A 13,166-nucleotide genomic window follows, 5' to 3' on the forward strand; every position below is an offset into this window, starting at 1 on the left:
AGGTCAGTACATTTAAATAATAATAATAATAATAATAATAATAATAATAATAATAATAATAATAAAATATTGTTATTAGGATTAAATCAAATCAAATTCAAATTATTCAGATGGACTTGTAGAGCACAGTGCCACTTTATACATTATTTACACACCATACTACACCTGGACACTTTAAGGGCAATCTTTATAAACCGTACATATTTATGTATATGTATATTTATGTATATGTATATATATAATTTCCCCACCTATATCTTCATATTTTGTACTGAATTATACATGGAGCCTAATTGTGTTTAAAAATGGTGCTTTCTTTGATTGTATTGCTTAAATTGGCTTTCAGAATTCATCCAGTGACATGATTGATGTCGTAGTTTTTCTCCTCAGTTGTAAGAATATAAAGGATGGTTAACATTTCTCTCTTTTCCCCAATGACATTTACATGTAAACAGGAAGTTTGGGTGATGTGATGTATGTGTGGGAGGTGCGGATGAACACGACACATGTGGATATGTGAAACATGATTTTTTTACTCAAACATGTTTTGTTTGGTGTTAAAATATTGAAGCCTGAAAGCTTATTTACTGAGTCGTATGACAATGTGGGACACCTCTATGAAAAACCTTGCACTTTCATTGGACAGTTTCATTTACCTTATTTTTATGAGCCTAGGGTTTTATCGTGTTTTGATGCAAACTACCTGACTGGTGAAACTTTAGAGAACAATGACTTGATAGAGTGAATACACTCACGTCTTTGTCCATGTTTTGCTGCAGTCATATGGTAAATGAAACGGAAATTCAACCAGGTAAGAGATGAGCTTATACTAAATACATGAAATGTTTACATGTGAGGTGTCCAGGTTCGTGCGATGAGGATTTAAAAATGTCTTTTAAAAAAAAAAAAAAAAAAAAATCATTTAGTTTAATCTATAAATTGGGTAACATGGATGAATGGATGTAATTTAACTCACCCGTAATCTTATGGAAACAGATGTTTTCAGCATGATGTTAAATGCATTTACCCAATAAAATATACACACTCTTATTATTTTGGAATTAACTATTAAATTCCTAGGTACTGTAAAGGAACGTTATAGCTGGCTGTTAGAGGTTATATTAGTGATTTTAAAAAAATTATACACACATTTTAAGAGAGACATTTTACCCGGGTTAAATACGTCTACCTTTTCTTCATGTATGTTTAAATGTAATACAAATAGTACCCAATGAAATCAGGTAGCACACTGGCTACACAGTCAGTTTGTTTGCTAATGTGGTCCTCATGCTGCTCAGTCATAACATTCTGTCTTGAGACAAAACAATATCATTCTTATGCAATGTACAGCTAAATGTAAAATATATTCGTGTGGTAAAAATGTTTAGTAGCATAGCCATAGTGCTAATAAATGAAAGAATATGAATACTTCAGATTCTGTATATAATTCAACTTAAACAGAAAGAAAGTCCATTTGCTTCATACAAATACTTTATTTCCAGTCGTAGTTGGTTTTATTTCAGATCATTAATTATATGTATTTATTGTAAACGAAGTGCAATCGATTTCCATGGCAACAGCATTTCATGTTATTAATTTAGAATGGTCTGTTAGTGGCTGATTACACCAAATTAACAACTAATCAACAAAGCCACTTAGTGTTCCCTGATCAAAAAAGTGCATGATATAAAATACACATAAAAAAAAATGCAGAAAAAAGCAAACTGTCCCAGATCTTTCCCTGCTCCACATTTACAGAGTCTCTAGGAGCATCCATCATGTGAGCTCTCTGCAAGCTGTTGTGCACTGCTTAGCCTTGAGAAAGGTTGAGAAAAAGAGACAGAGATGACAGGCACGCATTTATTCCCAATGGGACACATACTGCTTTCATTGGACCTGCTTTGGCTGCCTGTCTCTCTGATCATCTCTTTTTATTCATCTACAAATTGTAAAGTTTGGGCCAGTACAAAACAGACATAAATCCTTGTACCACCATATACCTCTATCATTACAGCATTTTACATTTGGTTTTGATCCTCAGTCCACCTTGTACCACCATATACCTCTATCATTACAGCATTTTACATTTGGTTCTGATCCTCAGTGAGACTGAAGGAGTGGGTACTGTCCCCATGTTAGATGAACCACTCCTTCTTGTTTTCTTCTATGGACTCTGTGAAATTGGGTTCCGCGCTGATGATGGCTGTATCGACTGATTCTGAGTGTTCGGCCCCTTTGGACTCGTTGGTGTGGTACGTTCCCTTGTGGCGGAACATGTAGCGTATCAGGAACACCAGAGTGCACAGGATGGTGAAGATCACCACAGCAATGATGCCTAAATCAAGAAGGGAGAAATGTACAGAAAAATATTGAGGGGATTAACAATAGTTTGTTAATCCCTTCTTTTGTCTTAAGTTTGTAACCTAAAGAACCAATTTAATGTATTCATAGATATAGACTTCAAAACACTTTTATGTTCTTTTATGAATGTGAATGTAAACAATCAAAAACAAACGCGTTTTAGCACTTTCTACCTCCGATTATTGTCGAGTTCCTGTTGAAACCATCTGGTACGACTCGCTCCTCATTGAAGGGGAAATCAGCACCTACAGGAAGCATTGTGAGCTATGAATGGTTATGGCTGTTAGAGAAGAGGACTAAATTTAATCTACATCTAAGCATGAAACTATTAGGGTTATGCAATGAATACACATCACATGGTCTTACTGTTGGCATAATAGACACATTTTTTTCATCATCATGATTTGGACTGACTCCACAGTATCTTACAAAAACCTACAATGCTTGATATTGTATTGTATAATTCCAATTTATTCTTTTTTTAAATATGCTTTTCTTTACCTCCATCCGGGTGCCAGGGGTCAGTGTTAGCAGCCATCGGTGAGACAGTGAGTGGTGATGCTCCACAGTTTGACTCGACCAGTTTGCCCTGATGTGAGACAGACACAGTGGGGTGTGAACGAAGAGCCGCCTTCAGAGGAGCGATGCTGTTAAACTGCACTCTGGAGAGACAGCCTACAAAGCCGGGAGTGTTATACTTCTCTATCAGCACTGGGTCAATAGGGCCGGTTTCTGTGAGAAACAGAGAAATATAAAAGAAAGGCATTACAGAATTTTTTGTACTCATAAATGTAAAGTCAGTTTATTATTATTGTTTATGTAGTGTAACAAAAGAAATAAATAAAAACCATGGACACTATGACAAGCTATTAATTAATTAATAGTTAGTTAGTTCTTTCTTTCTTTCTTTCTTTCTTTCTTTCTTTCTTTCTTTCTTTCTTTCTTTCTTTCTTTCTTTCTTTCTTTCTTTCTTTCTTTCTTTCTTTCTTTCTTTCTTTCTTTCTTTCTTTCTTTCTTTCTTTCTTTCTTTCTTTCTTTCTTTCTTTCTTTCTAAGCAAACCTTACCCAAAAGGTCACAGCTGCTTTATCTCCCCATCTTTAACAACTTTCTACTCTTTTTCTAAAATCGTTTCTTCCCATCAAAATAAAAGTCATTTAGGATATTCCCTTCAAAATAAAAGTCCTTTCAAAAAAATCTTTTAACACACATACAATATATATATATATATATACACTCATCTTTTCTGCTTGAAACACAACCCTCACGCTAACATCCCAAGCTGAATATCTTCTTTTCCAGTGATTATATTCCATATTAAATTTCTCCATAAACATTTGAGCTATATAATATTTCCTGCTACTGTATACTGCTTTCTGAATGGAGACAGTTCAGACAGACAGAACTTCATAATGGATGTTTCAGCAAAATATCAGGCAGGACTAATGACGATATAACATCAATAAAAAACATATTCTTTTAGAAAACTAGAGCAATATGTTAAATATCTCTTACTGTTGATCAAAAAATTTTAAGAAAAAATGTCACAAATCATCTTTACCCACTAAACCGTCTCTGAGCTGTGTTTATTAATACTGATGCCGGGCATTTGATCTGTACAACTGAACTAAATTCTGTATTTCATTTCTCACTTATTGATTCTGCTGACTGGAGAATGATGAATGTTTAATAAGTCTCCATTCCTGACCTCCTCTCTCTGAGTTAATCGTGTCTATCTGGATCAAACTACATACACTGCAAAGAATCTGGTATCATCTCGCACAGTTCCAGGAAATATACTGTTTATCCAAAAACCACTGCAGAATTTGGTTTCCTACATATCAGATTCAGAGACCTGTGGATTGCTGAATTGGATTAGAGACATGGGTTTTGTGTGAAATGAGTGGTCATAGGCACTAAAAATAAAGCTATAAAACTCTATAAATAACATTTATTATATTTGTCCAATGCCTGTCTAATTAAAACATTTTTAAATAATCATTTATTCTAAATATTTGCTTTTCTGTTTAGCAATATTTCTGCCCAAACATGACTCATATTTTCTGAAAACTGAAAACTGTATAACCTGAACTTAGACTTTATGCTTATGTATGGATGAATGGATGGATGAATTGATGGATGAATGAATGGATGGATGGAAGGATTGATGGATGAATGAATAGATGAATTAATGGATGGATGGAGGATGGATGGATGAATGGATAAATGGATTGATTGATGGATGAATGAATGAATTAACTAATTAATGAATGAATGGATGGATGGATGGATGGATGGATGGATGGATGAATGAATTAACTAAATAATGAATGAATGGATGGATGGATAAATGGAGGCATGGATTTCTTTTCATCAAAAGCTGAAGTATGTTGAAGAGCTTGACCTTACACTACTGATACTGTGGCCTTTCATCCATCCATCATTCCATATATCTATCGTATTCTGTTTGCATACATATTTTCCTATTCACTGTCTATCCATACAGGACTGTTCACTATTCCCCCCCAAAAAAACATGACGGTAGGTGCACTAATCCTCCCTCCACCCATTCATCTATCTATATTGTCCTGTCCACTATTTTAACATTCACCCATTCAAACTGGCATGCTCTCTAGCCTTCCATCCATCTATCCGTACTCACACTGTTTTTCCACAATTGCTTGTCTACCACTTCATTAATCCATCCTTCGCTAATCAACTGCTGCACCCGACGCTACCATTTATCAGTCCGTTACTATTCATCCACTCAAACAATTTAGTTGGTAGAATATTACAATATTAGGTGTGGGTTGTGTGTTACTGTACTTTTAAAATCACCAAATAAAATGGATCGTTTTTACAAATTTTGAGGATCTCTCTTTGCTTGTGGAGTTGTTGGGAATTAAGATCAAATTGAGGCTGACCTCCAGATATCAACATTGTGTGTGTGTGTGTGTGTGTGTGTGTGTGTGTGTGTGTGTGTGTGTGTGTGTGTGTGTGTGTGTGTGTGTCTGTGTGTGTGAAGAGGAGGAGAGCTAGAAGTAAGATAGTGCAGTACTATATTCCATACCCATGTATGAGATTTCTAATATTTACATCTCTCTTTATAAATAACATGATTTAAGTTCTTACGAAATAAATCAAGTATCGAGGCTAAAAATCTGTAATGTTTTTTATGACAGCAAAATGATGTCTATATTATGGATAAATATGTCACTGAATAATTTGTCTGTCACCTGTGAAAGATAGTGAAAAGACAAGTTTGTGAATCAGCAGAAAATCAGAGAGAGTTTAAATGAAAGGTCCCGAGAAGGAGAAACAGAGTGATTCTGTCCTTCCAGTAACCTTCTGCTTGGTTTGATTCTCCACTGCAAGTATCACACACACACACACACACCCAAAATAAAATGCAGTTCTGAAATCAGCCATCAATAACAAAGAATACACAGCAATAAACAGCACAAACATTTTCCTAATTCATGACTATAAATAATACAATATACATCACAGCATGCAGTCACAATATTAGTCCTGGTTGTTACACAGAATAGGAAAATCAGTATTACCGGAAAAGCAGGCAGATTATAGAGTAAACAATCTCTCTCTCTCTGTCTCTTGTCTCTCTCTGTCTCTCTCTCTCTCACTCTGCATCCAAAAAACAGTCCCTCCTCTCTTCTCTGCTCCTTTATAGCTTCTCTGTGTGTCTGCAGCTTCAATTCAGGGTGAGCTGGAGGAAAACATGGATAATGGAGATGCCTACTGGATGGATCTGGAGTTTAACCTTGCTGATGCCAGAGAGGTGCAATGCAATCAAGCAAGACCATGACTTAGACCACACACACACACACACACACACACACACACACACACACACACACACACACACACACACACACACACACACACACACACTTGAGTGAGTTGAACCACATTCGCACAGCAGCAGTCGACATCATCCAGCTGTCAAATATCACTCTGTAATAAATGTATTACTCTTTAATGTATCTTAAATTTTTTTTTTTTTACTAGAATAATATGGACTGTAATACAAGTTTTAGGCATCAGCACCAGATGCTGCTCAGTGAATATTACAGATGTAAATTAAGTAAAACTGATGAAACTCTACATTGACTGTAACCCAAGCTCAGGATTGAACCGGGGGACCTGGAGCTTTGGCAGCAAAGATATGTGCCGATGTGACCATCAATACTCCATAAGTATCGGAACAGTGCTTACTGGTCAACGGCACAATTACATTTGAGCCTGTGATCAATAATTTCTTAAAAGGAGTCTTCAATCACAGCAACCTGTAAATTTAGGTTTTTATACTAGAAGATTTTCAGGAGAAAGGGATTGATGGTTTTTATATAAGATAATCTTAGCAGCTGAGTTGGATCACAGGTTTCGGACAGATAATGGAGAGATACATGCAGTTTGTATAGCATTTTAAAAAACTAGTATACTGTAGTGTTTTTGTCAGGAAAGCGAGGTGTCTTCAAGGACAAAATTCATACCCGTATGCAGGGATAATATAAAAGGGGTTTTATTTAGGAAATAAATAACCAAGGCTAGAAACACTTTGAACTGGGAACATAACACCACCGTTGGGACCACCGTCATGCACAAGGAACAGGTGTGCAGAGGCAGGGATTAAGGATAGCACAGGGCACAAAACCAAAACAAAGACACATGGCACAGAAACAAAAACTGCCAGAACGCCCCCCTAGTGTCCAAGCAGGAAAAAGTCCAGGCCATTCCTGACAGTTTTTTTCTCCAGACATTTCCTTTTTTTCTTCCCATTTCTCTCACTCGTCGGTTTATCCAATAACACTACAGCTACCAACAGTAACCAACTACGAACACACTCGCCTTCTTCGACAAAGAGACACTAACGTCACTGTGATTGACAGAGGAAAGAAAGTAGGGCAAGTTTGCCTCGCTTGGGCATTGTCAGGGATTTATGAAACATCTTTTGATGATAGGCTGAATGCCATTCTGCTGCCACACAGAACTGTCAGTTCTAAAGACAGAAAAAAGAAAGAGAGAACAGAGGAGCTGCTCCCTTCCCAATTATCTTTATAGATTCAGAAAACAGCTCTTTAGTCTGCAAACAATATTAATCAGAACACACACACACACACACACACACACACACACACACACACACACACACACACACACACACACACACACACACACACACACACACAGTCAGCAAACCAGAATAACTGTAAATCCATTCATGTTTCCTTCACTGCAAAGAGCTTAAATAATTCATCTTCCTTGTCACTTCCCTGTATGAGTCTGTATGAGCCTGTGACGGGTGATGAGTCACATAAAGCACTACTGCACATAAACTTTATGGGGATTTCCAACAGTTATAAATCTCTCTCTCTCTCTCTCTCTCTCTCTCTCTCTCTCTCTCTCTCTCTCTCTCTCTCTCTCTCTCTCTCTCTCACTCACTCACTCTCTCTCGCTCTCTTTCCTTTCTGCAAACTGCTGCACATGTTTTGTGTGTCTGTAATATTATTTTTCCCATAAAATCACCTCCATATTTTGTTTGGACAGGACAGATCAAATAAATAAGTACATAGATTAAAATTAAATAACATAAATTTGTAATTAATTCATTAATTAACTAACATTGAATGTTGTGGAATCTTATGCAAATTAGTTCCTGTTATCATGCTATAGCAAAAATTAACAGTTGCTCCTTTTTTTTGTTACATTAGTAAAATGCGCCTGGTGGGGTCCAGCGGCAGGATCCAGCACTCTCATTGCCGTGACCTGGGTTCGATTCCAGGGCTAACACAGCCACCGAAGAGCTAACTTTCAGTGCCAGTGTCAAACCCAGACAAAATGAGAGGGTTGCGTCAGGAAACCTGTGCCAAATCTAATAAAAGAACCAACACCTTGGTGAAGCAGTGTTACAGTACATGGCCCAGGTAAACTGATTTATGCCTGATGCACATGTGTGTACAAGCAGGTGTATTTATACACACACATACTCTGTATACTTTATATATCTTATCTATGACAGTCAATAAATGGTACGTAAGAGCCGAGACATCCCAGTCTGTCAGATTTTTAAGTTAGAGAATAAAACTCTTCGTGTGACGTTAAGTGCAGTTCATATGTTCATACCCTGGCAATAGGCTAATATTATTACTGATCTGTAGGACAACATCAATCTGGGTCTTTTGTATTAAAAACATTTTGGCTTTTTTGACTTTTTTGACTTGTGATCTATTCTTAACTCATATAAAGGTGAATAATGCTTCAGCTGATTGCATGTGCAGGATAACAAATCTGGAAATATATTACAACACCACTAAGTAAAGGAGGAAATGCTGAAGTATAAAAGCCAGACAAAATGTCTAAGCAGATATGAGTCAAGAGCAGCATCCTAGCATTATCTAGTGGCAAAAATAATGTATTACAACAAGCTTGTGTTTAAATCTAGGCAAATATGAGATGTGGCACATTTTTTGGGTTGTAACTAATGTAACTAATGTTACAACTGGGTTGTAACTTTGGCAAAAAAAATCATCTGATGATTAGTAAAATTTCATGTGAAATCTGCTGCTGAAAAGAATAGAATAGAAAAAAAAAAAAAAAATGTCACACAAATGTCACATACACATTACAGCACAGTGAAAGTCTTTCTTCACATATCCAAACCTTGGAGGTTGGGGTCAGAGCACAGAGTCAGTCATGATACCCTGACGCAGAGAGGGTTAAGGGCCTTGCTCAAGGGCCCAAAAGTGGCAGCTTGACAGTACTGGGGCTTGAACCCCGATCCGCCAATCAACAACCCAGAGCCTTAACTACTTCCTATCACCATAGAATATTACCTCATTAACATCTCATGCTTGAAACATCCGTTAGAAAAATCATGGAAGAGTATAAACAAAAATCATGCAACATTTAACTTTTGTTGATTACATACATTTCTAGGAAATATTTAGAAAGTGTTCAAATTCCTGAAGACCACGGGAAGATGAAATGTTCACTTTTTTCACCTTAATTTTCAATGACACTGATTGATGAGTTTACTTTGAAACTCTACAAAAAAAAAAAAAAAAAAATCCATATAATAAACTGAAAGGAACTGAGTGAATCATTTTTTAAATATATTTTAAATTGAAATTTTAAAATTATAATTATTGATTTCAAAATTAAAATTCATTTTTAATTTCTATTTTTAGAAAATTAGTAGAATGTTCCTGAATGCCCTGGAATATAAAAGGCTAGAGAAAAGAATGAATGCTAGAGACTAAAAAAAAAAAGTTTACTTTACAAATTTTATTTGTTAAAAAAAAAATCTGAAAAAAGATTGGTAAAATGGTGAAATGGCGAAATTAATATTTTTTGTAAGATCTATGTTCTATGATCTATCTTTTTCATTTTTGTGGAAATTATTATCATTATTATTTATTTATTTTTTAAAACTCTACTAATCTCTACTAACACCAACTATAGTTTTTTACTAATCTTTAACTTTATTAAGAAATCATTGGACTGTTTGGGGTTTATGTCAGTAAAGAATAAGGCAATCCTGCTGCAGATATAAGTGACAGTGACAGAAAGAGTGATAGGACGAAGCTTACCGAAGACTTTTCCTAGGAAGAGAGTCTTGACCTGGTTGAAGAGAGTGTCTGAGGTTTCAGGAAGTGTGTAGCTGACTGATGGGTAATGATCCAGCTACGAGAAAGACACACACACACACACACACACACACACACACACACACACACACACACACACACACACACACACACACACACACACACGGTGAACAGTAATAATTTAAAAAAACATTTTTTTAAGAACCTTCTATTTTTTTTTGTTCTGTTTTTCTTTGTGCATCTTCCACGGATTTCATCACCCTATCCCTCCCCCACCCACAATCACTGCATTGTGTAATGACATTTACGCCATTTAGCAGACGCCCTTATCCCTAATGACATTTTTCTCATTTTGTACAGCTGAGAAATTGAGGGTTAAGCTTTTGTTTATTGTCGTATGTGTAATGTCTTGTATTTTTTGTTTTGCACTGTCTTTTGTCCTGCACTGTCTTTCTGTCTTTTGTCTTGCTCTGTTTGCACCAGGTTGCACACAGACTGCTTACTAAGTCCTTAGCTCTGTATTTGCTTTATGACGTTGTCTCATTTCACTGTGTACTGCAACAGCTATATATGGTTGATATACTGTATGACAATAAAAGCTTCTTGACTTGACTTGCCTTGCTCGGAGCCCCAGCAGTGGCAGCTTGGTTTACCTGGGGTTAAAACTCAACCTTCAAACCTTCTGATTGGTCCAACACCATATTCACAAGAGTATCATGTTGTAAACTCATTGCCATCTCTAAATTTTCTGTTGTGTGTGACTGGGTGTGTAAGTGTGTGCTAAGTGTATGATCTATTAGGACCCTGTCCAAGGTGTCCTCTGCCATGTGTCCCTTGGGCTGGGATGGACTCTAGTTTCTCTCTGACACTACAGAAAGCGAGTAAGTCTAAGAAAGAGTAGCAGTACAGAAAAATGTTAAATCATTGATGGACAGCTCTCAAGCTCCACCTTGTGGAACTGTCTTTAAAATATGCTCATGTGTCTTCGACTTGTGTTGAAGCTGTTTATTAAACCAAAGTGTGCTAGCTACAATTTCTTCAGTCTTTCCTGAATTAGCTCATGTAGCTCATCTCTAAAGAGCTCAGAGTGACAGATCCAGAACGTTTTAATACGACATGATTAAACATCTCCGAGCTTATTTACCTTTGTCATAAGGAGCTAGTGGCTGACTCGGAGAGTAAAGTCGTTATGAAAAGCTTCCCAGAGGCTACAAAACACTCTGTGAGCCACACGGCTTTAAAGATCCTTGCTAATGAGTCGTAAATAAGCCGCAAATTGGCCTTGTGGAACAAGAAGGACAGACTTTAAAAAAAAACAATTGAATTACATTTTGAAATAATATTAACTTTACTCATCCTCAAGGAGGTACAGTAAGTGAGGAAGAATAGCTATATCAATTATTAGCAATTAAGGTCACAGGGGGCAGAAGGACAGGGCATGCTTTTGACTCAATGAAAGTTGCCTCACTGAACAATTTCTTCTGAGGATGTGGTTTAATGTTTAATGTCCTCATCTCTTGCGTCAGGACTTAAATACATGAAGAAAGAGAACATTTTCTTTAGAACGAAGCTACGACACACTGAAAACAAGTGACAGGAAAATTCTGAAAAAGAGAATTCTGGGTAATTCAGGTTTAATTATTTTAGATGAAAATTGATTTCATATTTTAGGTTCATAAGGACCACGAATTCATGTACAACTACACATATCAAGGACACACAGACACACACTAATCCAATCTATACCTCTGATGCTGCTTCACACCTCCACCTCATCACCACATCAGTTCTCGCTGTGCTGTACTGCTTTTCGATCGAAACAAAGTCTCTCAGAATATCAGTGTATTCAAACCGGTGAAAAAAACGCTACATATCCAACTGCAAATAAAACCTAATGCCTAATATTAAAGAATATTAGAAAATGAGGGTGTGGTGGTTACTGTATGTGTGTGACGGCGGTTCTCACTTGGACGTGGATTTCTCTTTCTATTCTTGTGATGTTCACACTGTGTGGATGCCCGTTGGCCAAATTGCGCTGATCCAGTTCGGCGGTGAAGGGCTCGTGGAGACCTCCGAGGTTATAACGCAGCTGTAGAGACCCTGTGAGAGAGATTGAGAGAGAGAGATTGAGAGAGAAAGAGAGAGAGAGGTAGACGTAGAGAGAAAGAGAGATAGGTAGACGTAGAGAGAAAGAGAGAGAGAGGTAGACGTAGAGAGAGAGAGAGACTTCTTATTTGTAAAGGATTAAGCATGAACATAATAATAACTAGCACTTTCTTTTCATTCTTTTTTTTGCCCCTTTTTCACACACACACACACACACACACACACACACACACACACACACACACACACACACACACACACACACACACACACACACACACACACACACACACACACACACGCACGCTGACATTAAAACCACTTTATTTCTGTGTGCATGTATTTGTTCATCTGTGTCTAAGTCCGTATGAGTGAGTGTGACAGAGAGCCATTAAACATTACGTAGCTGCATTGGTTAAATTGAGACGCTTTCGAAGAGCTCTGCTTTGTTTTGCACAATAAAGTGATACATATAAATGAACTCCTAAGACATTGTGAAGAAGTCATTAAACCAAAGCATTCAATCTCACGCCATTTAATGTGGAGCTCAGTGAGGATCGGAGGAAAATATTTTTTAAAGCATCCCTACGTACCGTTAGTTCTCAGCACCACAGCCATGTAGTCAGGCGTCCTCGAGCTGATGTACAGAAGGATGCTGGGAGTGCTGGACGTGCTAAAGCTGAAGCTCACAACCTCATGGGTCAGGTTCACGTCTAGGGGTAGAGATTGGGAGAAATCCTTTTCTTCCACATTGAACGCTGAGGACTTCACGTCCGGCATCAGGTCATAGCGCACCAGCGTTCCTGCCTCGAAATATGCTCCAACATCTGCAACAGGAACACACAGCACGCTCAGTTAGAGACAGACTCGGTTCCTTCTGGAATCTGTGTAACACTGATGGTGATAAGAGGCATGATAGGCATGAGGAATCAGTGAGAAAATAAGTCATCGCAACGAGTTGTGCGATTGCAGGCTGAGGATCACAGGATCATGGGATATTGTTTGTGACTTTAAAACTCAGGCACAGGCATGACAAAACGTGTGGAATTATGTGTGTGCTGCTTAGAATCTGA

At 37.3% G+C, this 13,166-nt stretch overlaps 1 protein-coding gene across 2 annotated transcripts in view; it reads right to left on the reverse strand.

Annotated features, from left to right (window-relative positions):
* Positions 1-1,473: 1,473 nt before the first annotated feature.
* The window catches only part of LOC113660693 (contactin-associated protein-like 2), a 138,816-nt gene continuing 127,123 nt past the window's right edge, over positions 1,474-13,166 (reverse strand). For both annotated transcript variants that reach the window (XM_047808900.1, XM_047808901.1), the window contains 6 exons: positions 12,687-12,920; positions 11,954-12,087; positions 9,970-10,063; positions 2,863-3,093; positions 2,535-2,606; positions 1,474-2,335 (listed from right to left, as the gene is read on the reverse strand). In XM_047808900.1, the coding sequence (XP_047664856.1) occupies positions 2,136-2,335; positions 2,535-2,606; positions 2,863-3,093; positions 9,970-10,063; positions 11,954-12,087; positions 12,687-12,920 (965 nt within the window). In that variant the 3' untranslated portion in view covers positions 1,474-2,135. The remainder of the gene's footprint in view (positions 2,336-2,534; positions 2,607-2,862; positions 3,094-9,969; positions 10,064-11,953; positions 12,088-12,686; positions 12,921-13,166) is intronic.

Source organism: Tachysurus fulvidraco, chromosome 25, assembly GCF_022655615.1.
Source record: "Tachysurus fulvidraco isolate hzauxx_2018 chromosome 25, HZAU_PFXX_2.0, whole genome shotgun sequence".
NCBI classification, from domain to species: Eukaryota; Metazoa; Chordata; class Actinopteri; order Siluriformes; family Bagridae; genus Tachysurus; species Tachysurus fulvidraco.